At 39.4% G+C, this 27,917-nt stretch overlaps 1 protein-coding gene and 1 long non-coding RNA gene across 7 annotated transcripts in view; one reads left to right on the top strand and one right to left on the bottom strand.

The window, feature by feature from the left end:
- Positions 1 to 325: 325 nt before the first annotated feature.
- On the top strand, positions 326 to 27,852 carry TNFRSF11B (TNF receptor superfamily member 11b). The gene is made up of 5 exons (XM_072774304.1): positions 326 to 428; positions 18,562 to 18,931; positions 22,696 to 22,887; positions 24,615 to 24,839; positions 26,653 to 27,852. Exons 1-5 carry the CDS (start codon positions 399 to 401, stop codon positions 27,039 to 27,041), a joined length of 1,206 nt encoding a protein of 401 aa, XP_072630405.1. The 5' UTR covers positions 326 to 398; the 3' UTR covers positions 27,042 to 27,852.
- LOC140603751 (uncharacterized) overlaps positions 1,604 to 27,917 on the bottom strand; it is a 285,757-nt gene continuing 259,443 nt past the window's right edge. For 3 of the 6 annotated variants that reach the window (XR_012006742.1, XR_012006740.1, XR_012006743.1), the window contains 5 exons: positions 26,708 to 26,825; positions 24,609 to 24,781; positions 17,029 to 17,119; positions 10,845 to 10,976; positions 1,604 to 10,733 (listed from right to left, as the gene is read on the bottom strand). This is a non-coding gene — a long non-coding RNA (uncharacterized lncRNA). The remainder of the gene's footprint in view (positions 10,734 to 10,844; positions 10,977 to 17,028; positions 17,120 to 24,608; positions 24,782 to 26,707; positions 26,826 to 27,917) is intronic. The other 3 variants (XR_012006741.1, XR_012006744.1, XR_012006745.1) reach the window with 3 other exon arrangements.

Genomic DNA, 27,917 nt, shown 5'->3' with positions numbered 1-27,917 from the left:
GCCCGGAAACCTCAGCGCGGCGCGGAGACAGCGGCCTCCTTGTTGCGCGGCCCCGCGGCCCCGGCCCCCGGCCCCGCCCCCGCCCCGGCCCCGCCCCCGCCCCCCGCGGAGCCGCCCGGCCCCGCCCCGCGCCCAGCCCCCACCCGCGCCGGCCCCGAAAGCGTTAACCCCGCGCCTCTGCGCCCCGCCCGAGTTCCTAAAAAAGAAAGGTGCAAAGTTTGGTGCAGATAGAGGATGAGCGATCAAAGCCCCGCCGGTACTTCCTGCCGCCCGGACGCTGTATATAAGGTGATGAGCGCGCGGGCTGCGGAGACGCCCCGGAGCGCTCGCCCCGCCGCCGCCGCCGCCGCCGCCCCGCGCCCCGCGCCCCGCGCCCCACGCCGTGCCCCGCGGCCGCGATGAAGCCGCTGCTGTGCTGCGCGCTCCTGGTAAGTCCCCGCCCGCCGCCTCCCGGCCTCCGCCGCCCGGACCCGCTCCCCGGAGCGCGCGGGGCGCGGCGCGGCGCGGCGCGGGCAGGATGCAACCGGGGCCCCCTCGCGGGGCTCCTCGCGCGCCTCTCGGGGGGCCCTTTGCCCGGGGGACCTCTGCTGGGCTGTGCAATCCGGGAGGAGCTCCGGTGCAATATGATATGCATCCACGTTCCTTACTTACTCTCTTCTTTGCAGATGATCCGCCGCCCTCAAGGAGTTTTTGCTCAGTTAGTTGCATATTATTACTAGTACTACCACTGCGAGGATTAATTTATCGTTTTAAATATGTAGGTAGATAAAGGGGTCGCGTAGAAGCAGATGCCAGGCCTTTGAACACTATGACAGCTAGGATAAAGTTTGGATAGAGTGAACATGGTGTGATGCACCCTTAGGCTCATCACCCGCCCCCCACAACCCCACTTAAGCGAACGTTAGGGGAAATTTTGCATAACTGGCACCAGAGAAAAAGATCATGCACACAAATGCCTGCCTACACATGCATATATAGATTTCATGGCTGTGCAATTTAACATTCTAATACAATTTTATTATTGAAATGGTTTATTCCAGTTCTCAACTTCGATATAATGTGGAAGACACTGGTGGGCTGATGCCGATTATGTTCCAAAATAGATTTAAATAATTGAAGTTCAGCACTAAATAGGGCTACAAGATGTTTTTAAAGTGCTGTTTGGAAAGAAAGAGAGGAGTCTTTGTGACTTAGCTTACTTTTTTTTTTTTTTTTTTTTGAATTTAGAGTTTTGGCCAATCAAGCTAATAAGATTTGTTTGTAGATTATTCTATATGTCACTAGAGTGTTGAATACAGTAAGATGTGAATGAGACATTCACAAGAGGATAGGAAAACCCATATTTAAGCCACATATGTGTTTTGAACATGTTGGAGTAAACGCTTGAGTTTCAACATCCAGCCCACAAATAGTGAGTAGTAGGCAAGGAAGTCTTCCAGTTAGTTCCCAGGATACACAAGCATAAATAAGGAAATAAATAGCAAAGTCACTAAAGAAAATGTAGGTTAGACAGGAGTGCACAAATGAGAATCTTAGCTACCGCTAAGATCTTACGTATGTAAGATATAATATATAAAATAACTCCACCAGTACAGATACTAAGTAGAACTTTTTAAAAAGTAAACCTTTATTAAAGCATAACATACACAGAGAATTGCACAACTCATAAGTGCCTAATAAAGTTTCTCAAAGTGATCGTTTATGAGCTAGCACCCAGATCAAGAAATACAACATTACCAGCACCCCGGGCTTTATCTGGGTCACTACTATGTCTGTAATCGGAGTAATCAATATTCTGACTTCTAACATCATAGATAAGCTTTCTTTGTATTTGGACTTTACATAATGGCTTCGTCACTTTTCTGTGTCTGGCTACTTTCACTTATGTTCCCTTTATGCGATCATTTTTTGCCATTGGTTGTACAATAGTTCATTCATTTTCATTGTATGGTATTCCATTGTATGGATGTACCACAATTAACGTAACCATTCTAGTGTTTTGCTAGTTTACATAACTCTGCTGTTAATATGGGGACATTAGTCTTCCTTGTCCTTTGTATTGTCAGATTTAATTAATAATAAACGTATGACCAAGGACTTCTAAATCTCAGAATTTCCCTTAAATAATGTATGTACCTAATCATAAGTGTTCCTAAGGAAGAAGTAAATGAACGTTGTGATATGTAGTCTATCTAGGGAGATAGATACGTACGTAGATAAAACTAATTGTGGATGATACAACATTATCAAAGGAGAAAACTTTCTATGTGCTTTGAACCTAGTGAATTCTTTCAATGAAGAAGACTTTCCCTTTCTGCAGTTTCTGAGATTGACTTTATTTGATAAATGATTGGAGACGGACACTGTACTTACAAGGAGTCCAGATGCCCTTTCATAAGCACCTTGGTGCAACTGTAAGAAGTAGAAGCATTAGAGGAATTTGTCCTTTGAGGCAGGCAGGCCCAGAGACTAGGGACAGAGTGGAAAACAGGATGGACACCATGCCTACTTCCATGAGCCTCACAGTCAAATGGAGGAGGTAGACATTGGAATATCAACTTTCTGTCTAATGAGAATAACAAAAGGGCAAGAGCTGGGTGTCCTGGGTGTATAAAAGATTCGCCCTCCAGGTCCTTATAAAGGAAGCTGCAGTGCAGTTGGGCCAAAATTCAAGTCCAGCAGTACCATCTACGTGACAAGTGACCATGGGCAAGTTACATCTTTCTTGTGTTTTTGCTTTCTGTAAAATAGACAGAATGTTATGCACACATGCAAGATAACTACATAAATCTCCTGCTGCCTATTACCAGTAGCTTCTAGAAGTCTGCTCACAGATCACTGTAGGTAAATCTAGACCCAAGTGAATTTTGTAAATGAAAAGCTGATGATGCTCAGAGGAGGGAGGGGAGAGGAGGCCAGCACCTATTACCTTGAAGGAGGACTAGAATGTTTCTATTGTTGCAGATAAAATCCAGGTGTCCTGAACCTAAGAAGTGGGAGAAAGTAAAATCATGTGGCAAAGTAGAATTCTAGATTGTTTCTAAGAGATCAGAGGATATGCCCTTAGGCAAGCAGTGCAGGGGCATGGCCACCAAGACTCCTGCCACAGTCACAGTCACGGGGCTCTCCGGAATGCTCACTAATGTGTCAAGCAGAGGCCATTCCATTCATGGGTGCTCAGGTACTCTGGGAGCATCCTGGCCTAGGCCTAGATTTTAACTGGTAAGTGAAACTTCCCACTGTGTAGTGCCCTGAACCATCCAATGGCCTTCTCAGAGTTAAGCTCCCAATTCATGTCAGGGTGATAAGACTTGGGGTGGAGCGTGGGGCTGAAGGGGTTGTGGGGAGGTAGATGATGTTTTTCTCAGGACAATTGCCTGATCTGTCCATCCATCAGAATAATGCCTTTCCTGGTTTGTTTTGTTGTTTATTTTGGTTTCCTTCCCCCTCATCCAATGATTGAGAGTATTTGTCTCCTTTTTATTTATTGGCTTCTTTACTTATTTTAAGAGAAAAATCACTCTGAAGGTTGTAGGAGAATCTGATGTATCTTCAGTCCCAAACAGTCCTGATCCCTGCCCCTAGCACCCATCAGCACAGTCTCCCAATTTCTTTTTTTTTAATTTTTTTAAATTAATTAATTTATTTATGATAGTCACACAGAGAGAGAGAGAGAGGCAGACACACAGGCAGAGGGAGAAGCAGGCTCCATGCACTGGGAGCCCGATGTGGGATTCGATCCTGGGTCTCCAGGATTGCGCCCTGGTCCAAAGGCAGGCGCCAAACCGCTGCACCACCCAGGGATCCCCCAGTCTCCCAATTTCAATCTGATCTTTAATTTTATTTCTTAGTCTTAAACCACAGTTGTCAAATTCCATCGACTGGGGAAGAAAGCATTCTGTGCCAGATTTTTTTTTTAAGATTTTATTTATTTATTCATGAGAGACAGAGAGAGAGAGAGGCAGAGACACAGGCAGAAGGAGAAGCAAGCTCCCTGCAGGGAGCCCGATGCGAGACTCTATCCCAGGACCCTGGGATCACCTGAACCAAAGGTAGATGCTCAACCACTGAGCCAGGTGTCCCTCTGTGCCAGATGTTTTATCCACTTGGTTCTAGAAGGAGAGCTATGGCAGTGTCTATCAAAGGGGCACTAAACACACACTCAACTAGTCTAGCTCTCCTATCCACTAACCTGCCTGCTGGGTTTTGCCCTGAGCAACCCTCAGCCCCCCTGCCTGCATGTTCCCTATTCTGAAAGCTTTTTTCTGAAAAGTATTATTTCCTTCAGCATCTCATTAACCACTAGCATTTTTTTAAGCCCGAGTTTCTCCTTTGTAGTCAAAAAGAGGGAACTGGGAAATAGATTGCAGAGAAAGAGTAATTTTATAAAAATTTATGTTTGCATTATTCAAAGCCTTGACTAATGAGGCCTGGCTGCCCCTTATGTTGCTACCATGGAGCAAAAATGCCAAAATTATCAGTATATCTGTACGTTTTGCCCTGTAGGGCAGTAATTCTCAATCATATCACTTTTTTCATGCACGCTGAAAATAAATCCTTTGTAACAACTCTCTTGCTCTCCTGAAACAAAATTTAGAGTGCATATATTTTACCTACATACATAATTTTTAAAGTCAATATACTAGCATAACTATACTATAAAGGAGAAATAAAAAGAAAGTAGCTAATAATAAAATAAGCTTCACTGTAAGACATCATGAGGCAGTGACATGTTAGCGTCTTTATGTGAAATTTCCATGAACAGACCACTAGGAACAAAGGCCAGAACCCATGTGATGTGCTGGGTTTCAGAACCATGATCAGTGTTGGCTTCCGTGCTGTGCTTTTCTGAAATGGCAAACAAATCTTGCTAAAGTTCTCCTTACTGCCAGAGATTGATTGATTGATTGATTGATTGATTGATTGATTTTGCCAGAGATTTAACATTCTAATGTTGGCTTTCATAATATTAAGTATGACACCCTATCCACCTGACCAATATTTTGGGCCAGGTGCCAATATTTGTACATTTCTACTGTGAAGGTTCGTATCAATATCTTCATGAAGACCCATTCTTAAGTGAGCAACAGAGATGAACTAGATTCATATAGTGACTCGTGGAGGTCCTACCTAAGCTCAGCTGAACCCACTTTCTCATTACCCATTTGGTTGGTTTGGGCATCAGGTATTCATTTTTGGTTTGATCAAGTTTACATGTTTGTAAAACATGCCAATGGAGAAGTCAAATAGACATTTGGATTCAAGGTTTCAGAGTATAGGAGAAGCCCGGGCTGAAGATAAAAATCTGGTCATCATTATACAGTAGGTTTTTAAAGCAGTAGGGAAAGGTGATTGCACATGGTGAGAGAGGAGAGAGAGAAGCAGCCCCAGAGCACATTTGCGATACTGATAGTCCGGTAAACAAAATGCAAATATGAGCAGTAATAGCAGCCATGTTTAGAAAAGAAAACAAAAATCAAAATAAAACTGAGCAACCCATAATAGCAGGAACTAGTGAATCGGAAATCCTAGCAACATCTGTAAACTATCTGTGCAAGAAGAAAGACTGAGGTATGGCCAACTTGAAATAGATACAAGGACAGTATTTTTATGTGACATGTAATTAGTTTTTGGAACTCACTACCACAGAATATTTTGGGGTGACTAGCATAGAAAGTCTAAAAAAAGAATTCTTTTAGACAGTTGTAAGGGATAAGAATAGTATTACAACACATTAGGTACGAAGCTCTGTGGTCCCCACTCCGTCTCACATTTACCTGGCCTCTCTAAATTAACGCCCCGAAGGCCAGAACAGCATGCAGACACACCAAAATGGTTTCTCCCAACTAAAGGTGGCATAACTTCCCAGGTATGGCCTGGGCACGTTGTTTTCACCCCAATTTCTGAGAAACACCTATATCAGCCTGGCCATAATGGGTAGGCGATGCAGGAGGAAATGAAATGTCCTTCCTAAAGCCCTTCTAAAAAAAAAAAGAAAGTAATGTGCTCCTAATGGTCTTGATTTATTACTTTCTTATTTTGATTTCTTAAAAATTTGCCTCTCTAAAATGATGTTTTAATACTGTGAAGATGTGAAGCATCGTCTATAAAAATAAAAAGAAGAGCCTTAGGATTTTACTTCAATTTTGTCCATATCTTGGAAGCATTTTCCATCAGGACTTCTTAAATAATCAACTATAAAATAGGAAAATGGGAGTCAAGATGGATTTAGATTTAAAACAAGACCGTAATTCATCTAAACTTTCTGGCTGCCTTGGTAAATTCAATTTTCTCCCCTGGTCTTTGATTCAAAAAACCTCAATTTCCTTCCCATGTAATGGTACTTTCTTGTTCAAAAAGTGATTTCTTTTATTCTTAGAAAATACGGTTATCAGGAACCTATTCTTTAAAAAGTTCCTCCCACCATCAATTTGCAATAACACCACCACCAAAAAAAAAAAAAAGAAATGAAGTAATTAGGAATTCAACTGGACATAGTGACAGTAAGATCACTCCAGTGGCAGGAAGCCAAGTTCTGTCTTAGTCTGCAGTCCGACTGGTGATGCCAGCAATGTGAGATTTTAACTTTACCATCTCTAAAAACTGTTGGATCATTATACTGTACACCTCAAATGAATATAACACTGGATATTAATTATACTAGAATTAAAAACCATAATCATAGAAATAAATAAATAATAGGGGTATTGGATCAGGTGATATGCAGGAGGTCTGCCTTAGTTTTAAGCTTTTGTCATTAAAATAACAAATTGAAGATACACTAATACACCGAACATGCAAAAACCAAAAGGACTTATTTATGAAAAAAATAATCGTAAAGGAATGTTTTTTAAAAAAATCTATTTTGTTGGGGCGCCTGGTGGTTCAGTGGTTGAGTGTCCACCTTTGGCTCAGGTCATGATCCCTGAGTCCCAGGATCCAGTTCCACATCAGGCTCCCTGTGGGGAGCCGGCTTCTCCCACTGCCTATGTCTCTTCTCCCACTGCCTATGTCTCTCATGAATAAATAAATAAAATCGTAAAAAAAAAAAATCTATTTTGTTGCAGTTGCCATTTTCTTCTGCCCAACTGGCTTCTCATATAAGAAATTCTGTTTAAGTCAGTGAGATCCCAGAGGAAGCAGCTTTTGAAATGTTACCTCCTTTTAAGTAGTGAGACTTATTTGTTTTAAGATCACAGATTATTCTTTTAAACCATAAAACATTTTCTCATTTGGAAACAAGTCTTTCTTGTCGTTAGCTAGTATGCAGAGAAGTCGTTAATGTGGGTATTTTTCATATTCCATTTAGCCAGAAGCCAGATCCAAGACATTCCCTCAGGACTTACTAAAGAGGTATAATTTTGGTTGCTAGCAATCTCCTTAGACTCATTGCAGAATTTTCTTTGCATTTGTCTTCACAAGGAAGTACTTGACAACTACACATGGCTCTTTAGAATAAATGTCAAACCTTTGGGCAGAGTAGGCATGGTAATAGGTTAAATATTTCCCTTGAGGACTACATCAGGCTGATAGACATAAATCTCTGCTCCCATACATTGTTTTCTTTTTTTTTTTTTAAGATTTTATTTTTAAGTAATCTCTACACCCAACATGGGGCTCGAACCCACAACCCTGAGATCAAGAGTCACAGGCTCTATGGACCGAGCCATTCAGGTGACCCCAGTCCCTTCTTTTATTATTGAGTAAAAAGAAGAGAAAATCAACTGGATTGTGCTAAAATAAAGGTCCTCGAGAAAGTATGACTGATGTTTTTTGATCAAGGATGTAGTTGTTAGGGCTGCTTGTAAATAGTTCTCAGTCCTCCCTTCTCGAAGCATAAGACTGTGCTTTCCAGTCTTCTGGTGAGGGTGGAGGATGAGGAGAGGATGCAAACAGTGCCAGCCACCGACTTGAGCGTTAAAATGATATGTCACTCCACGAAAGAATACTTAAGTGAGGACCTATGACCCCCTCCTCCAACTTTTTTTTTTCTTTCCCTCCTCCACAGTGAACCAGCCATATTCTAGATATTGGTGGCTTTATCATCTTAGATCCTGGACAAAGGACAATGCTAATAGGTTTCAGTGGATGCACTAGGAATATAGCATGAGTGAGAAATAAACCTTTGTTATATTTAAGCCACTGAAATTTTGAAGTTGTTTCTTAGCACAGCATAAAACCCAGCCTGTCCTGATGGACACAGTAGCCAGACCCCAAGTATATCAGCTCATTGAGCGGCAGGAACTTCAAGGAGCATTTAAAATCACAAATGTTTAAACCTGTGATTTTATAGGGTTTTTTTAAAAAGATTTTATTCATTTATTCATGAGAGACACAGAGAGAGAGAGAGAGAGGAAGAGACCGAGGCAGAGGGAGAAGCAGGCTCCCTGTGGGGAGCCCGAAGTGGAACTCCATCTCAGAATCCCAGGATCTTGCCCTGAGCCAAAGGCAGATGCTCAACCACTAAACCACCCACCCAGGTGCCCCTAAACCTATTATTTTAGATTATCAGTTGAAACTCCTTCTGTATCAAAGATATTGTTAGGGGTGTTCATGAGAAGGACTTCTTCTTTCTTCTAATGCTAAAAATTCAAAATTTAGGGAACTAAAATTATGTAAAAGCTTAGCTGGGCTGCAAATGGAAGGGTCAACAGATACCTAACAGTAGACTTTAAATCAGACACCCTATTATGTGAGAGTAAGAAAACAAGGATCAGTCTTTTCTCTTCATTGCTTCCAACTGACCCTTCTTTCATACAGGTTCACTGCCATCTTTCATCAGGATGACCCATTGAAGCTGAGCGGAGGAAGGAAATCCTAAAATAGAAAGACACTAATGATACTTAGAATATGTTTTGTAAATGAAAGTCACACACAGGATTTCACTTAATTTGCATAGAAAGGCTCTGATGTGGAGATTAGTATCTATTTCACAGACATAGAAACTGAGGTCCAGAGAAGTGAAGTAATTTTTTCTTAGGTAACCTAGCTGAGTTTGTTTGTCCTATAAGAACTTACATCTAGTAGCTCGAGTCCAGTGGGACACAAAATATCTATAAGTTAGAGCCAAGCTTCTGTGGGTGCCTTCACACCCAGTGATCTCTTCTCTGCTGAGGTTAAAAGAACCCCAGCTGAGGCCCCTGAGTGTCAAATATTTGAGACAACCGATTCCAATGTATTTTCCATCTTTTTTCCTCTTTTTTTTTTCTTTTAAAATTAAATGCCTTGGCCTCCTTACTAGACATGAGTTAAAAGCCCAGATGCCTTAGGAAACACAGCATGAGGCAAACTCACATTTTAGTACTTTACTAGAAACTACAATCCTAGGGAATGAGGAGCGAGTGAAAGAAGAGTAAGGTGGAAAAGGAAGGAGAGCACTTCAAGAGGGCACATTACCAAGAAGCTACTGCTTAGTATAAAGTACCTCTCAGGTGCTGAGGTGGCTCAGTCAGTTAAGTGCCTGCCTCTGGTTCAGGTCATGATCCCAGAGTCCTGGGATCGAGTCCTGTATCAAGCTTCCTGCTCCCTGTGCTTGTGTGTGAGCTCTCTTTCTCTCTCTGTGGCAAGTAAATAAAAAATTAAAGTACGTCTCAGTTTCATAGCACCATTGTCCAGAGAAGTTGTGGAAACTATTGTATTTTAGGACAAGAGAGGGAGAAGAATTTATTCAGCAGGATAGATGGCTGGCTGGATAGAAAGACAGACAAGATGGATACATAGATAAGATGCATAGGTACAAGGTAGATCTTATTGAACTTTATGTTGTGTTGTAGTTGATTACTTCTGTGCCTCTCTCCTTTGTAAGACTGCAAGTTCCCAGAGGCAAGAGCCATTTGTTAAAGGGCTTAGATTTAAACAGGATTGGATTGAATCCCAGCTCACGTGTGTACTGGCCCTGTGACCTTTGACACATCACTAAAGTTCTGTGAGAGGCTATTTCTTTGTCCATAAAATAGGGATCATCATATCTCCTCAGAGATTGGCGAAGGGGATGGATGTTAATAGCATGTGAAGAAAAGGCTTAGTATAGAGCCTGCTATATCATAATATAATGCACTAAGCTAATATTATTCCTGTATCACCTGGGGCTCCTAGAATTTCACGTGTTGGAGGCACACAGTAAATCCCTCCATGTTTAACTCATACCCTATTTTGTTCCATTTCTATTTGTAGTTTCTGTTCCATTTTATAATCACTACAGCTTCTCGAGCCTAACTTTTTCTCACCAGCTGCCCTTAACTATATGCTGATTGGACCTCAATCCAGATCATTAATAACCAGAAGAGATTAATAAAATGTGAGTAATGTATTATCTTCAAAGAAAAGCACTATAGAAATAAAAAGGAATTTTAAAAATTGGTGTTCAAAATGATCAACATACTAAAATGTGTTGCCAGTTGTCAGCCCCAAATGCCAAGGACAGCAGGTGAAATACTCTTAAGTAATGCTTATTAAGTGGACCTGAATGGACATAATTATAGAGAAAATTGCAACCAGCTCTGCGGTTGAGTTGAACTTTTCAGAATTAATATTCAATCTCAAATCTGGTGATTAACAGAAGCCAAACATGTGAGATTTCTACATACCTTTCTGGGAAAGTCTTAAGTTTACCTGTATTGCTAGTTCTTTTGCTTCAGATTTTTTCTTTTCACTTGTGAATCTATCAAACTCAGCTGTCTGTAAAACTCCTCCAAAGTGCCAGAAGCATCACAAGCAAATCTGTCCTGGTAATTCTGGTTGATTCCAAACATAAACAATTTACTGCTAATTAACTTAAAAGGTTTCAAACAGCTAAAGGAAACTTCTGAAGGGAACAAAAAATTGCTTTGAAAGTTGAAGTTTACCTGAGACAGTTCTTCAGCCCCAAAGGAAGCAAAAGAGTGTAGAATCTGGCTCAGCGATTCATCTAACAAATCATAATTCTTCGTGTTTCCTTTCCCGTTTGCCTAGTATTAGCTGTTGGCAGCAAATCAGTTCTGTATAGATGAACAGATTTAATTCATTTGCTCTTACTTCTTACTTAGAGACATAATCCTCAGCCAAACAACTGGCTATTGTGAAAATTATTAAGCAGTGGGAGACCCTTAGGTGGGGAACTGGCAGCAGCAGATAAATCTCTCAAATGAACTACCCGCTTTTTTTCTACATTCGCATTTAAAATGGAAGCTAAATGCAAATAGACAGTACCTGCAAAATGCCATGGGAGATGAAAGGTACTTTAAAAAAATGTTTCCTAGAGGCACATTGTGTTATCAGTATCATTTTACAGATGAGAAAATTGCAGATTTTTTGCTTGTTCTTGCAAATTTACATGTTGGGTATTTGTGTGCACACATCATCACCAGTAATCCTAATTACACACAGTAAGCATTCAATGTGCCTATTGAACTGAATAAAATTAAATGAGATATATTGAATACTTGATATATGTGTAAGATACCATGGTTAAGCATATAAGGAGTATGGAAACAAATTCTTTTCTATCTGGTCCCCCTAAGCAAATCCATGAAATTGCCTTGGAAATATTTGAAATAGACCAAGAAAATGATACCAGTTGGGAAGATACTGAAACTAATTTTTTAAAAAATCACTTTTTCTAGAGATAATTAAGAATAGGGTAGATAGTCAACTTCCGACACATCATAGGTGTGTTAACTTCCTACTGCACAGGAAATTTCAAAATGTCTTCTGAAACGTCTGGTTCAAAATATCTCCCATTTCCCACCTTCTGTATAATTAGTATATGTAATAATACCTCCTACTTGTCTGGGAGCTTATTCTTTACCAAGTTTATTTGTGTACCTTCTTTTATTCATTTGAAATACAACAGTTGTACAGGGATAGTTAAAATAAGGTTTATTCTCATTTTAGAGGTGAGATAGTGGCTCAAGGTTTCTAAACCTAGTGGTCACACTGAGTTGGAAGCTTGGTATTCATAGTCTAAATGTAAGTTCCCAGCTAAAAGTGCTCTTCTTGGGCAGCCCGGGTGGCTCAGTGGTTTAGCGCCGCCTTCAGCCTGGGGTGTGATCCTGGAGACCCAGGATCGAGTCCCATGTTGGGCTCCCTGCATGGAGCCTGCTTCTCCTTCTGCCTGTGTCTCTGCCTCTCTCTGTCTCTCATGAATAAATAAATAAAATCTTTAAAAATAAAAGTGCTCTTCTTAATTAACATTGATCTAATGGCCAAGATACATACTTTTTAGAATTTGTTAAGTTATCCATTTAGCATTCTTTTCAAAACACTGTGAAATTCCTTTTTTACCTTCTCTTTTTTCATCCCATCTTGCATATAAATTCCAGGGTTAACTTTTTGTCCTTTTATGCTTATATGCAATATCCGTAGGCCATCTGACCTTTCTGCTCATAGAGCCATTTATGTGCTCTTAACCCTGAAACCTGTGTCTTTAGCTGCCTTTGTCTCCTAAATTCCCAATACATATATCCAGTTATCTAGTAGATATCACTTTGAGTCTCATAGATGGAAAATGTCCCAAGGTATATTCATTTTCTTTCTCCATAACTGCCTTCTTCTCCTGGCATCAGTAATTAATGACAATACTACATACCTAATAGTTCAAATTCATGGGTATGTTCTTCAATCGCTTTTTCTAGGGCATCTTCTCCATGCAATCAGTCAACATATCATATCTATTCCTTCTCCTCCCTTATCAGTGCCTAACTTCAGTCCCTTATAATTTCTGACCTGTTTCTCTGCTGAGTCTTTTCTTGATCCTCTTTCTCCTCTCTTCTGCTTCCAATTGATTTGCAGTGATTTATGAGTATTTTATATCAGGCTGGGCTTTTAGATGAATGTTCCTATGAAACAGGAACATTAACTTATTCAACTCCATCATTTAGAGGTATTTCTACAGCATAGTAATTGTTTCAGGAAGGGTTTGTTGATTGAATAAATGAATTATTTAAGCAATGGAGGAAAAAGAGAATGGGCTACTACACTGTAAAACTATAGAAAATCAAATACACTAAACTTCATAGGAAAATAGTTTAAAAAAAATAAGCTTTATAGTTTATACTGCAAGAGATCTATAGGAAATTCACCATGATATGTGTCCTGAATGTCTCCCTTCTTGGCTAAAATGAACTGTAAAACGGCATGGTTTCTAAACTGACCAGAACTTTAGCTAACTCTGGATAGTCCTCAAATAGTTCTCTGTGGCAAAGATCATGACGAGAGATCACAAAAGGAACTCCCAAACCAAGTAGTTATTTCAGGCTGTGCGTGGGCTCCTTTTAATGAATTTTCCATAAACAGAAACCCACTGGGTCACTCATGGTTCTGTATACCAGAGAGCAAGCCCAGTAGTATGGAATTTGCTGCATTGCATAATGTAAAAATAAACTTGTTAGAGAAAGTGTATTCTTCACTTGGCCTTTAGGATGAAACATAGACCAGTAGAGTGTTCTAGTCAAATCACCATCTGAGAAATTTCTATCTCGGTGGCTTGGACCAGTAAGTGCTAGTCTCAGTACAAAGAAGAGTCAATGTCAGTTCATCTGGACTTCAGGAAGGCTTTGGTTGATCTTCCATGATCTCCTAACTCTGTGCTCTTGGGTCTAAATGAAAAATAAGCAAATCAGGTCTTACTTTTAAACTATGCATGAAGGCTATAGTATAAGTGAGAGCATCTGGTAAATGTTAAAGGATTTGACCAAAAAACAGTATTATATGGCACATGCTCTGGGTTTGAATTCTGCTTCCACTAATAATGACTGTGACCTAGGACAGTTAGTTACTCATTCGAAGACTCATTTTTGTAGCTGGTAGAACAACAACAACAACAATAATAATATCCTAATGTAGGTACAAATCAAAATATTATAAAGGTTATTTTTAATTCTACTGCCTATCACAGAGTAGAGATTTGATGCATGTATGTTAGAATGGGATAGGCAAAATAGAATTCCATCTTCATATTGTCCATTTTTTGTTACCTGCAAATATCATTACCATACCACTCTACTTCCTAAATATTAAGAATTCTAATTAGAAATTTTGATTGGGACTAAGAGTTGGATGATTAACAAGAAAATCAATTAAAACATTAATACTAAAAAGTATACACATATACTATAAACTAAAACATTTAAATAAACATTCATTCACCTGTAATTTGAGATTTGGCCAAGGCTTTTCCTGGAATCTGGGTTTGCTAACTTAAGTCCTATGCTATCTTTCTTTAAAAAAAAAAAAACAAAACATGTTTTATAATATATATGGCCCATGCATTTCAATTTTGGCCCTTAAAGACCTTTATGAAACAAACTGAGTATTCTAGACGTTTACCCCATTTTGTTTTTACAGTTGTCTCAGCTACTCCAAATTCTTTTGTTTTTTTAAAGATTTATTTATTCATGAGAGACACACAGAGAGAGGCAGAGACATAGGCAGAGGGAGAGGGAGAAGCAGGCTTCATGCAGGGAGCCTGATGTGGGACTGGATCTGGGATACCAGGAACACGCCCTGAGCTAAAGGCAGGCGCTAAACCGCTGAGCCACCTAGGTGTCCCAGCTACTCCAGATTCTATAATAGATTGTTTTTGCTTCTTTGTGGCTCATCTTTATCAAGTCATTCCCAAAGCATTTTTCCTAGAAAAGTAATTTTTTTCACACCCCTGTTGATTGATTTGCATAATATTTGACTGAATTACCTAAGGATAGTTACAACCATAGCATGTACAGATACAGAGATAAAACTAGCATAACAGATTCAGCAACAAACATGCAACTGGCTTTTGTGAAGTACCAACATCATGGTAAGAGCAGATGAAAGATGGCATGTCAGAAGACAAGGGATGGCTGAAAAGTCAGGGTACTGGGGCATCAGTTGTTGGTTCTACAAAAAGGAGTAGTAGACATGGGTGAATGTGAAAAATGGAGATTGGAAAAGGGGGTTCTGAGATCCAAAGTGGTTTCACAAATAAAACAGTGGAGCAAGAAATAGGGAGTTAAAGCAAGAGATTTGTTTCCAAGGCCATTAGCTAATTAAATGCTGTCAAACCACGGAATATTATGATGGTAGCTTGAAAGGACTTTAAAGAACAAACAATTCAACCCACTCACCACCACCCTTACTAACATTTGATAGATGAGAAAAGATGGTTGGGCTGACATAGAACATTCTTTAACCTCTGTCCACCATGAAAAATGGAAGGGCAAGGAGAAGAACTAAGCTATTAGACATGGCACTTTAAGTGACCTTTCAAGGAAAGAGGCACCAGGGCTTCAGGAAAACTAGATGGAAGCACTAAATTGGAGGAGTCCCAGATTCCCTCAAGCAAAAGTGGTCTACCCCAAAGGGTGTATGCATAAGAAATGGGAGGAGGAAGAAAGAAAAAATAAAGAGAAAAAGGAGATGGAGCCAATGTTAAGATGATGTGTCCTTCTATGGCATCTTTTTCATTGCTTTTCCAGGAAATGCTGAAGAAAGTAAGGGACAGGACTGACATGAAGAGCTCCATTGATCTTGCCCATCCTCTGTCCAGTAACTGGTTCCAGAAATTCTGTGCGGGAATTAGGGCTAACCAGAGATTAAGACCTCACCGTCCAGTTTTGGCCACACAGTTCTGTCTTTTTACCATAGTGGAAAATTTTCAAATAAAACACAGAGGCCCAACAGAAGTTGCTAAAAACAAGTTATTTTGCAGTTCCTCAAGGCCTTCTGATTTGCAAAAATATATATGATAATCCCAATGCGGTGGCCTTGGAGAAATTACCTTCACTAGTATAATTGCCCTCTAATCCTTAAATCAACCTTATTTATTTATGTCTCTGTGGATTCCTTTCACCTCAACTTCCCTGTATTTTGAAGAAATGGCAACTAATTTCTTATGCATGGTTCCTGGAAACCAACAGTGTCATGTCCAGTTGCCTAGAAAAATATAAATTGCATCAGCTTTCTTGGTCAGATCTTCAATTTATGTGGCTCCTTCTAGTGAGAAACACAAGCACTGGGGGTGTGGGTTCCCATCCCATCCTATCATTTCTTGATAAGGGAGAAAATAGTCAGCTGATGAGTAAATGGGCACAACTAAGCCATGTTGAAATGAGAAAGGGGGATTGATGGGGAATCAGGCTGGAGAAAGTCTTAGGAATTCTAGTTCTACCAAGATGGGGCTCACTCAGTTGTAGCACACAAGATAAAGGTGTTCCTTTGCACCTCAGAGACAAAGCTCTTAAAAGTGACATAACCTGTAAAAACAGTCTTTCAGAAAATCAAAGGTGAACAGTGAGAGAAAAAAAGCATTTCTCTTTGCTTCCATGTGTCTGCAAGTTGCACTGGGAAAACTTCATTCCCTAATATTGAAGATTTTAGGAATATTTAAGCCAAATTCACACAAGGGGCCTTGAAAGAGGTAGCATCATCTACTCAAATGACCAAGTAGCTACAAGGCTTTTCCATCTTGCTCTGTTTCCCTCAAAACATATAATTATTTATTTCTTCACTTCTTTGCGGTCTTTCCCCTCACTAGACTGTGAACTCCTTGAAGGCAACAGCCATCTTGCCTTTTGTGCACCACTCTATGCTAAGTTCATTCTACAATGCCTGGTACACAGTGGATGCTCACCAGATGCGTGTTGAATGAATAAATAGATTCCATATTTCTGAAAGCTTCAGAGCAAGCCAGAGTTTCCACCCACTATTGGTCCATTTCTTCTTTCTCCTCATGTTGATGAGCTTTGTCTGAGCCAATAGAAAGTCCCTGGGGAAATTCAAGGACTTTTTTCCCTAGAAACCCTCAGGTCATGAAAGTGTCTTGAGAAGGCCCCCAGAGCAGCCCTGATTTTGCATTGTATTCCACTTTTTGTTAGGTAGGAGTCCTTTATCTCACAAGACTCTGAAGATTGTTCATGGCCCAGTGTGAGATATTTTGGGTTTTTTTTTTCTTTTGGCTTATCAGCTCATATTAGGTCTAGTCAGCTTTGATGCTTGTCATGTTCCAGTAAGAAGTGAATGTGTTGTTAATTAGATGAAAATGCCCAAATGCTTATGAAAAGGGCCATTCTTTACCTTTGTCACTCCAAATTCATAAGGGAGTGTTGTTTCCATAGCTGGGCATGCTTTTCCCAGGTCAAGGGGCTCCTGTGAAATTTCCTGGGTTCTATAAAGAAGAAAAGTTTGGAAAAAATTACTGTGTTTGGTCTGCCACTTCCCCAAAGCCTGAAAATAGTCTATGTTGATCCCTGTACCATAAACAAACAATAAAAACCAAATGAACCACCCCCTACACACAAACAACACTGTGTCTTCTGAGAGTGTGCTTTCGGTAATTAGTGTGAAGAACTACTTCCATGTTCCCTTGAAGATCTAGAATATGAGATAGAGCACCCAGGTGGAGCTGCCCTCCCAAGCAGCACCCTCACCCATGAGATTTTCTCACCTGCTGTCTTGGACCTATTCCTGATTTTATGTATAGAAACTTTTGAAACCCTGCCTGTTCCCTGAGGTTTTTCCCAACCAACGTGAAAAGAGGTGGTCATTTAATTTTCTTGTCACCATTTACGTGCAAGAGTCAAGATAGGGCTGTAGGATGTTCTGGAGAAAATATCAGTCTTAAAAGTCTTGGAATCTTTCCATGAACTTCAGGCTCCATGAGGACAGGGGTTATGTCTCATCTGTTAGCATATTCCTGTGCATTCTTGATAGGTGTTCAGTGCCTGGCTGGTGCATGATTGAATGAATGGATGGATGGTCTGGACGACTGTTAATGTAATCATGCAGTCTTCACACATCACCAGCTCTTTATTTCACTATACATCAAGTCTTAGAATGGGAAAACTGAAAGATACGTAGTCCTAAATATAGCTACAGTGATCCCCCCCATTTAAATGTTAGTCTCTCCACCTCCCCCTCCATACTTCCAATCTCTTTGACTTGCTGATTTTTTTTTTTGTACACTTACCTTCTAACATGTAATTTATCTGTAATTATTCTCTTACCCACTACTCCACTGGACTGTACACTTTGCCAGAGCAGGGAGGGTTTCTTGACTGTTTTACTCAACAGCTGCATTCTAATTGTTCAGCACAGAGCTTGGCACATATTAAGGGCTCAGTAGCTATTTGTGAAGTGAATAAATGAAAGAATAGTTATTGAGTATGGACTCCAAGCACTGGAGTCACTGCAGGAGTTTTTTTTAATCTCTAATCCCAGCTCCACACCCGCGGAATCAGAATGGGTAGGGTTGTGAATCCCAGGAATCCGCATTTTTATCGGGGAGTCTAGGAGATTTCTGGTATAGCTATTCTGAGGCCTACTAATTCATCCAACTCATTCATCTAGACATCCTGAAACCCAGGGAGATTAAACATCCTATTATCTATGAGCCTGGGTTTACTTAAATCAATGTGTGCTGCCACCCCCATCTTGGTCTTTGAAATTAAGCTACGAGAGGCAAAAATGACGGCTTCTGAACTCACTTTCTGTGGTGCAGCCCTGTAGGCAGGAGGGTAGTCAGGGACTTTCTGAGTCTAATGATGCTTTTGCACAGAAGAGCCACCCTATCTAACAATGCTAACATGCCATTGTTTCCCTCTCTCCTAGTTCCTGGACATCTCCATTAAATGGACCACCCAGGAAACCTTTCCTCCAAAGTACCTTCATTATGACCCAGAAACCTCTCGCCAGCTGATGTGTGACAAGTGTCCTCCTGGCACTTCTCTGAAACAGCACTGCACAGCAAGGCGGAAGACTGTGTGTGTCCCTTGTCCCAACCACTACTACACGGACCTGTGGCACACCAGTGACGAGTGTCTATACTGCAGGCCGGTGTGCAAGGAGCTCCAGTATGTCAAGCAGGAGTGCAACCGGACCCACAACCGTGTGTGCGAGTGTGAGGAAGGGCGCTACCTGGAGCTTGAGTTCTGCCTGAAGCACAGGAGCTGTCCCCCTGGCTTTGGAGTGCTCCACGCTGGTACGCATCGGCTTTCAGCATGCGACAAAATTAATGAGATCATACAAAGTCAGGTAGTACTGAAAGTTTAAGGGAACACTTTGCGTCCTGGTGATATTATAGGATAGCAAATTGCAAAGGTAATAGAACCTGCTAGGTACGTCCTGTGTGTCTGGCTGGCTGCCAAAGGACCATTCCTCAGAGGAATACTTTGCCACTACTGGGCAATTTAGTGACAGATCTCAAATGCAGCAAATGGGTCTCTAATGAGATGCGTGATGGAGTGCTCCTTTTTAAAGGGATATGCTCTGAGTCGCACTGTTCATAGTTGATACATACCTCTGTGTTTCCCTTCAGCATGGACAGCTTCAAACTACAGTGCTTTTTGACAAACATCAGAAATTATAATTGATACCAAGAGAGTAATTAGGCTGATATTAATGAGGCTCTGGAGTGCTAACAATAAGCAGTTATAATTAATTATGTAAAAAATGAGAATGGTTCGGGGAAATGCATTTCATTATTAAAAATGAAGTTAGTTCTTCCCTTGGCATGGGAGTCGAGCGTCTATGAGGATAAAGACCAGCAGTATTTCTAAAATGAGCTTATTCTTTATCATAGACAAAACAGATTGTCAAGCCAAGAGTAAGTACTTGTCTACAAACAAAAGTACTTTCTCTTTTTGCATTTTGAACAGCACAGGTTAGGGCCAGTGTGCATTGAATCTTATAAAGCTGCAACCCACATTCTTTCCTACCACATTCATGAAGCTTCAATGCAGTCTATATCCTCTCGTGACTTGGGAAAATTAAGAATATTCACTTCCTCTCCTTTCCTTTTTTCTCCCACTTTTCTGGAGGAAGTAGTAATCAGTATAGATTCTGATTACTCAGTATGAAACAGTGTATCTCACCCCCAGTGCTACTGACATTTGGGGCTGAATAATTCTTTTTATGCGCAGCTGTCCTGTGCATTGTAGAATGTTTAGCAGCATCCCTGGTCTCTAGCCACTAGATGCCAATAGTATTCCTTCCCTAGTTGTGATGACCAAAAATATCTCCAGACATTGCCAGTTGCCCCCTGGATGCCAAAATCACCCTGGTTCAGATCTACTGGTTTAGAGGATGCTAATTATTTGTAATTATTTTAACTTTCAGAAGTGGTGTTCTACCACTTCTACATAGCCTAAATTATTCAATGACAAATACTTTAGGTATAAAGGCATACAAAGGAAACATTCAAAAGTTGAAATCTATTTCATTGCCTGAATTGTGAATCGTATAAAAATAATTACAGGAGGTGCAAATTGCATGAGTGTCCCTTAAAATGTCTCCATCATGAGTATGAAGAAATTGGTGAGACTTCCTAGCTTTTATTGCATGATGCTTTGGGATTCAAAAGCTAAACCAAATTGTAGGGGGTAAAACTCACCCAACAAAACCAAATCCATTTAATTCAATTCAGTTAAGTTGTATATGCAGAAAAATTAATTAAGCAGGGGCTCTATAGCTTGGAAACTAGAAAAATTTGGAAAATAATGGAAATGGCATTTTCTCACATCAGCATGAAAATTTGTTTGTGGAATGAAGCAAGCAGGCAGCCAGAAGACAGACAAAAAGACACATTTTATTTGTGGCACCACAGTGGGGCTTATTTACCTCTCCCTCCCTAAAAACCCACAGAGCAGTTCCTCATGGAAAATAAGAGGTTTCCAGTCCAAAGAGAAGGAGGACTATGTAGTGTTATTCCAAAAAGTATTAACCATTCCTTGCCGCTGTTGTTTTGAAGTCAGATTATCCCTTTTCCATGTTTTACCTATGCCATTCTGTGTGTGCGTCCTGTAATTCTTCTGTCCTTTCTTACGGCTGGCATGATGACATCCTCAATTGGAAAGCAGACCTCCCCTCCCCATTATGGTGTCTCACATTTTGCCTGTCAGATTATACCTTTTACCTTTATTTCCACTGACATTAATAAGGCAAAATCATTTACTTAGATGGATAAACCTTTTTTTTTTTTTTACAGAAAGTTCTAACAATGATAAAAGAGGGAAGTCCTCTTCAGAAAGGTCATTATATAAAGCCTCCCAAATATTTTAAGAAACTTTTCCTTCCATTTTTCTTGGATTCTGCTAAAGAACTTTACAAATTACATTACCTGAAAGAATGTCTTATATCTTTGACATTGTCATTGGGATGTGTGGCAAGACCCAAACTATGGGTCTGAAGAATGATAAGATTCTTGAAGAATGATATCTAAAGAATGATACGATTCTTCTGAAGAATGATAAAATTCTTCTGAAAAATGATAAGATTCTTCTTTACGCAATTGGCTTTCCAGAACACGTGGCAGTTGGCCGAGGGAGACTTAGATCCAGATGGCCAAGTCCACTTATTCCCAATATGTTAGCAATGAAAGAATACTATGGAGGCCTTGCCAAATACCTCTGCTTATGATATTGTAGGAACTGGTGTGAAGTTGGATCCCACTTAAGGTGAGAGGTATAGTAAGAAAGTATTAAACAACAACAAAACTTAGACCTCTGTGGAAGGTTTTCCCTAATACAATGTCACTGCAATGCTGGAAACGGCACATGAAAATTTCAGGCCTGTGGTTTGCCCCTTCCTCTTTTTTTTTTTTTTTTTCCTGCCAGCCCTTTGTCATTTTTACTGGTCAACGCATCATCAATTCCTTTAGAAGAAGTAGGAGCTGAAACTAGAACCAAATCGTTTTGCTCTTTCTTTCCTTCTTTCTTACCTCTGGTTTTGATACAATGAGGTGGGAGGTTTGAATTTTTAATAAATGAAGTTTATTAACTTGCTGTTCCTTTCATTTGTCCCTTTTGTATTTGTTATCTCGCCTGAACCAGAATTGGCCTGGAAAAAGTACATTTGAATATTGAAGTCTGAATCTGTTCAACTAGCTTACACTAGATGGAGGTATTTTCATATGCAAATACCCTGTAATGTATAATCTAGCCACGCATAATAAAGTCAAGGGTTTGAAGGTATTTATCTTTAGTTGTTGACTGGTTCAAGTTTTTCTAACTAGCGAGTTCTCCAAACTTATCATGTATCTTTCCACCATGAAATAAAATGCCCTTGCAATCACCCTTCCCTGAAATTTTACTGATGGTGCTCTTTTAAAACTCAATAGTTTAAGCAAACGGTATATCATTTCCCATTTACTGTGTAGCTTAACTGCAGGCTTACGCTTTTAAGTCAGTGATCAACTTTATTGCCACCTTCAAAAGTTTATTATAATGTTGTAAATTTTTACTTCTCAAGGTTAGCATACTTATGAGTTGCTTCAAAATTAGGATTAAGGAAAGACAGAACTTCAGGAGGCACCGACTGGAATTTAACAACCTAGCATTCAGTGGGTACTAATTTCAAAGAATGATATTACAGCAGATATACACAGCAGTTATCTTCATGATTTTCCAGAAAGAAATGTGAGAAGAATATGGTTGGCAGCAAGGCCTCATGGATGCTTCAGCACAGGCAGGACAAATGAACACCCTTACTCTTTCCTTCCCTCTCATTTCGTGTTTTGTAGGTCACAGCAAAATATATTTGTGTTTGTATTTCAGGGAAGGGAGACCACCTAAGGGGTTACTAACTAAAGGTTTTGTTCTCTAACGAGGTGAAAAATGCCTAAAGTTTTGTGCAACATAATAGTAGAAGTAAAAACCAAGTTAGAAGTCTTTCCAAAATGTCTTAAGAGGATGTCTGCTGTGCAAGTGTTTGTGAAGAAGGTGCTAAATTGCTTGGTATTTTCTGTAGGAACCCCAGAACGAAATACAGTTTGCAAAAGATGCCCAGATGGGTTCTTCTCGAATGAGACGTCATCTAAAGCACCCTGTAGAAAACACACAAACTGCAGTGCATTTGGTCTCCTTCTAACACAGAAAGGAAATGCAACTCATGACAATGTATGCTCTGGAAACAGTGAATCGACTAAAAAATGTGGAATAGGTAATTATATTTCTACCTCTTCTTAAATAATTATACCTTCTTAAATTTCTACCTTCTACTACCTCTGAATTAAATACAAGACCCTCTGGCTACCTTCTTAGCAAAACTCATGTTTTTTCATTCTTGAACATTAACAGGCTAAGACTGTTCTGTGCATTGCTGCTAATGCCACAAGTCAAAATCTCTCCAGAGGTCTTACCTTGTCATGATCATGCTCCCAAACTTGACTTTGTCCCTTTCACACTTGACTCAAATCTTACCCATGGGGAATAGGGTGATGCAAAGATTATATCTAAAGTCAAATTAGCAGTCAACATTTTAGAGGTTTCTTTTAATAAATTATGCATTTTTAATCAGTTTTAAGAATAAAAACCGGCAACTAAGAAGCACCATGACATAGACTGGTAACAAATCAGAAAATGCAAATCTGGCTTGTTACCTATGGTATTACTACCTCTATGGCACTGAAGTGATCAGTTCCTCTGGTTGTCCTAAACTCTATTCAGGAAGGGTCACTGCTCCAAGCTCATTATGTGAATGTATCCCGTGTTGGTGTCATTCCTACAACTTGACTAATCTCAGACATTCTATCAAGGATGCATCACACTGAAGATGACCTGCCTTTTATCATTTAACCAGCTTGACCACCCCCCCCCCAGGCATTTTTTTGTATGACAAAGAAGAATATGAAACATAGGACTGTGAGCTGAGATATTTAAGATTCAAACCCAGTTCCAACATTTTTTCACCATTTCATCAGAATCTTAGACCAGCCATTTAGCCTTTCTGCTTTCCTATTCAAACAATGGAATGAGGGAAGGAGTGATAAGAGGAGGGACTTTGACCTTTATCATTCTCTTTATTTAATTCATTTTAAATTTTATTTTTATCATTGATTGAGCACTTACTGTGTGCCAGGTACTTTTGCTATATGAGATTTAATCTTTACAAAAACACTGTGAAGTTTGCTTAAGTTCAGTATAGATGATGAAGAATCAGAGAAGATTCATCAGGTCTGATGAATCCGCAGACAAACTCTTAACCTCTGGGATAAACAGATTCTACCCAGACACTCAGGCCATTGTATCTCTTTTTCTAAGTGGCATATTTTTTGTGTTTATTTTCCCACTTAATGTATGTTTTTACATCTATATCTATTACTATATCTATATATTACTATATATATATATACTATATCTATATCTATTACTCTATTACTATTACTATATATTATCTATATCTATCCTTGTTCTTAAAGGTAAACTAAGTGTTTATGTGTGTGCAGAAAATGGTATACTACTCTAGATTACTTTTCACACTCCTCTAAAGACAGTAATTATATTTGTTTTGACACAGATCTTGACGTAACTTGTGGATGCTAGCTAACCCTCTAACAGGATATTTAATATTTACATGAAAATAGGTTAATGCGTACTTCAAGTCATAGAATTTTTGCTGCAATTAATTTACAGCAATATTTTCATTAGACATTTGTTAAAATCTCCCCCCACCCAAATGCCCTAAAAGGACATTAGAAAGGACATAAACCCAGTTGAGTTGACAACCTGCCACTAAGACCCAGCCAACAGAGGGTTGATTTTATTCGAACTTCACATTTTTAACACGTTAGATTTTGAAAAACCCTATTGTGATGGCTTATTTATGTCTTGCCCACTGGACTTCCAAGAATCCAGTTGCTAAGTAAATCTTGGTTTTCCTACCTTTAGATGTCACCTTGTGTGAGGAGGCATTCTTCAGGTTTGCTGTTCCTACAAAGTTCACTCCTAATTGGCTCAGCGTCCTGGTAGACAATTTGCCTGGCACCAGAGTAAATGCAGAGAGTGTAGAGAGGATAAAACGGCGACACAGCTCACAAGAACAGACTTTCCAGCTACTGAAGTTATGGAAACATCAAAACAAAGATCAAGATATAGTCAAGAAGATCTTCCAAGGTATGGTAACCTGAAATAAACAAATCAAACAGAAATCAAAGATACCCATTTATCATTAAGAAGACTAGGTACCTGTTTAGTTGTGTGGATGATGTTTCCCTTTGGGAATTATTATTGGACTAAAATATTTTCACCAAATGATTGTGTAGAAGCTATCCCTAGAGCGGTCATCCACGGTTGTAGTGTCACCTCCTCCATACCCCCAAATGCTTTTTAAAGTATATTGAACACTCTAAACCAAGAGATGGTCCATTTCACATACAGGACCTCAGGAATTCCACCTCTAGATCCCTTAGCAGTTTTATTAGCATTCCCTCTGGCCTACCTGGATGTTCTTTACACACTTTGGATCTTATCTTGCATTTCCACCAAGAAGCTATGTTGTATTTATTTGTATTCATTTGGTAGTTCTCTCCAGAGAGCCTCCAAGTGTCTTACAGATGTCCTCTCATTAATCCTCACAACATAGCCTATTTTAAAATTACCATTTTAATAGCATATGTTGTGAGGATTAATGAGATGAGGTCCGTAAAGTGTTTGAGCTTCTTAGAGAAAGAGGTTAGTTAAAACCAAGTATGCTCATGTTATAGGGTTTTATAAAGAATCTCCTTTAGAAACAATGTGTGTGTGTATGCATGTGTGTGTGTATGTGTGTGTGTGTGTGTGTGTGTTATGATGGGAAAGAATCCAAAGGGGAAAAGGAAGTTTCATGCAGTGTGGACTGTAAGCTTTAGAATATACAGTGGAAAGAATCTGGACTTCGGTTAGCATTGGAGCACCTGCCAGAAAGAAGGAGGAAGGTTTTCATAGTGCAGACAGTGTCAGTGAGAAACCCATCTACAATTTACCTGCAGGTAGATGACTGAGGAGTTTTATACTTCCCCAAAAGCCTCAAGCATCTGAAACTGAGGCCTGTTATTTTAGGAGACTAAGATCTTTGACAGCTGAATGCTTTCACTTGTGCAGAGTAAAGTTTTCTTCTGTTTTGGCAAACAAAATGTATTCTTTGAAAGTATAATTAGCCCTGAAGCAAGTAAAAAAGGGGGCGGGGGATGTGGGGTGGGATAGAGAATCAGAGACTGTTAGAATTTTACGGGGCCAAATTCTCTATTTTAAAAATGAGGACATTTCAACCCAAAAAGATGAACTGACTTGCCTTAGGGCTCACAGACAGTAAATGACTCATGTCATTAATGGAAATGTTAGATACTCTCCCTTACATTTATGTAGCAGCTCATTACTGAAATACACTCTAGGCCATATAGATCCTACCATTCTTTGCCCTCATTTTATTGGGTTTTTCAGATCTCCTCCTCCGTAGTTATTATCCTCTTGTGCTATAAATTATCTTGGTTTTAACTAGCCCTTTTCTCTTCAAATGGGGTATATACCAGATATCCACTAGTTCAAGTTTATATTAAAAAATGGCTAACTCGAATACTTTATTTCTATTTTTCTGAAATGTTATGGTTTTAATTTTCCCAATTTTTCTTAGAAAACTGAGTGATGTGTCTATAGTTTTCTATTGTTCATTTCCAAAATTAGGGCTTTTTACAAAGCTTTGTTGGATGCCTAGAATACATAAAGCATATTACCCTTTACCACAAAATAATATTCAGCTCAGTTCTCACAAATAACTAGCATCACTTAGGCCTCCCTTCCCTCTCAAAAAAAAAAAAAAAGGAAAGAGGTTATCCTTAAAATAAATTTACGAAATTCTAGGAGAACCTCCTTCAGCCTCATGATAGTTTTGTGCTGGTGGCTTTAGAATATACGTTATGTGAACATCTCTTTGGGCTTTTGCTTTATGCAGATATTGACCTGTGTGAGAACAGCGTACAGCGGCACATTGGATACACAAACCTTACCTTCGAGCAGCTCCGCAGCTTGATGGAAAGCTTACCGGGGAAGAAAGTCACCACAGAAGACATTGAGAAGACGATGAAGACATGCAAATCAAGTGAGCAGATTCTGAAGCTGCTCAGCCTGTGGAGAATAAAAAATGGTGACCAAGACACCTTGAAGGGCTTAATGCATGCTCTGAAGCACTTGAAGCCATACCACTTCCCCAAAACTGTCACTCAGAGCCTGAAGAAGACCATCAGGTTCCTTCACAGCTTTACCATGTACAGATTATATCAGAAGCTATTTTTAGAAATGATAGGGAACCAGGTCCAATCAGTAAAAATAAGCTGCTTATAACTGGAAATGGTCACTGGGCTATGTCCTCATAATAGACCAGATCCAATGAATGAGTAAACTATTTCTCAGGCACTTGTTGGGGGCGGGGGGTACAGTGATTTCTTTCTCATCGCCAAGGACTAGATCTGGCCACAGGGCACAAAAGGAAACAATGGTGTGGAGAAAGAACTAACGTCTCCCCAAAAAAGTTTATCCAACTGATAGATCTGGTCCAATATCTACTGACTATATTTTCTCTTATTACTGCTCGCAGTAATTCAACTGGAAATAAGAAACTAGATTCCATTGTGCCTTACTAAATATGGGAATGTCTAACTTAAATAGCTTTGAGATTTCAGCTGTGCTAGAGGCTTTTATTAGAAAGCCCTATTTTTTTTCTGTAAAGTTACTAATATATCTGTAACACTATTACAGTATTTCTATTTATATTCATTCAGATATAAGGTTTGTACATATTATCATCCTAAAGGGAAATTGTATAAGACAATTTTAGAAAGAAAAATATATGTTCTGTTTATTATTATGACAAATGAGAGATAAAATATATTTTTTAATGGAAAGTTTATAGCATCTCTTAATAGGTACGGCCATCCTTCCTGTGTGGAGTGTTTTTGTAATATACTTTTACCTGTATAAGCTGTAATATCATTTTATAGAAAATGCATTATATAGTCAATTGTTTAATGTTGGAAAGTGTATGAAGTATAAATTATCTGAATATTAGATGCTCTGAGAAATTGAATGTACTTTATTTAAAAGATTTTATGTTTTTACTATCTAAACATCATTAAAGTTTTCAAATTATTTTTCATTGCTTTTCCTCTTGCTTTTATTTGAATGGGACACTAATGGGTCTGAGCTGTCACAATTTTCCTT

This window comes from Canis lupus, chromosome 14, assembly GCF_048164855.1.
Source record: "Canis lupus baileyi chromosome 14, mCanLup2.hap1, whole genome shotgun sequence".
Taxonomy (NCBI): Eukaryota; Metazoa; Chordata; class Mammalia; order Carnivora; family Canidae; genus Canis; species Canis lupus.
Note: the sequence above shows the minus strand (reverse complement) of the source record. Positions and strands in the feature narration are given on the sequence as shown.

Excerpts from the sequence above, each read along its gene's own strand:
- TNFRSF11B (XM_072774304.1), top strand. The coding sequence starts at position 399 with ATGAAGCCGCTGCTGTGCTGCGCGCTCCTG. Across the intron at positions 18,932-22,695 it reads CTTTGGAGTGCTCCACGCTG|GAACCCCAGAACGAAATACA; the intron begins GTACGCATCGGC and ends TATTTTCTGTAG. Across the intron at positions 24,840-26,652 it reads AGTCAAGAAGATCTTCCAAG|ATATTGACCTGTGTGAGAAC; the intron begins GTATGGTAACCT and ends TGCTTTATGCAG.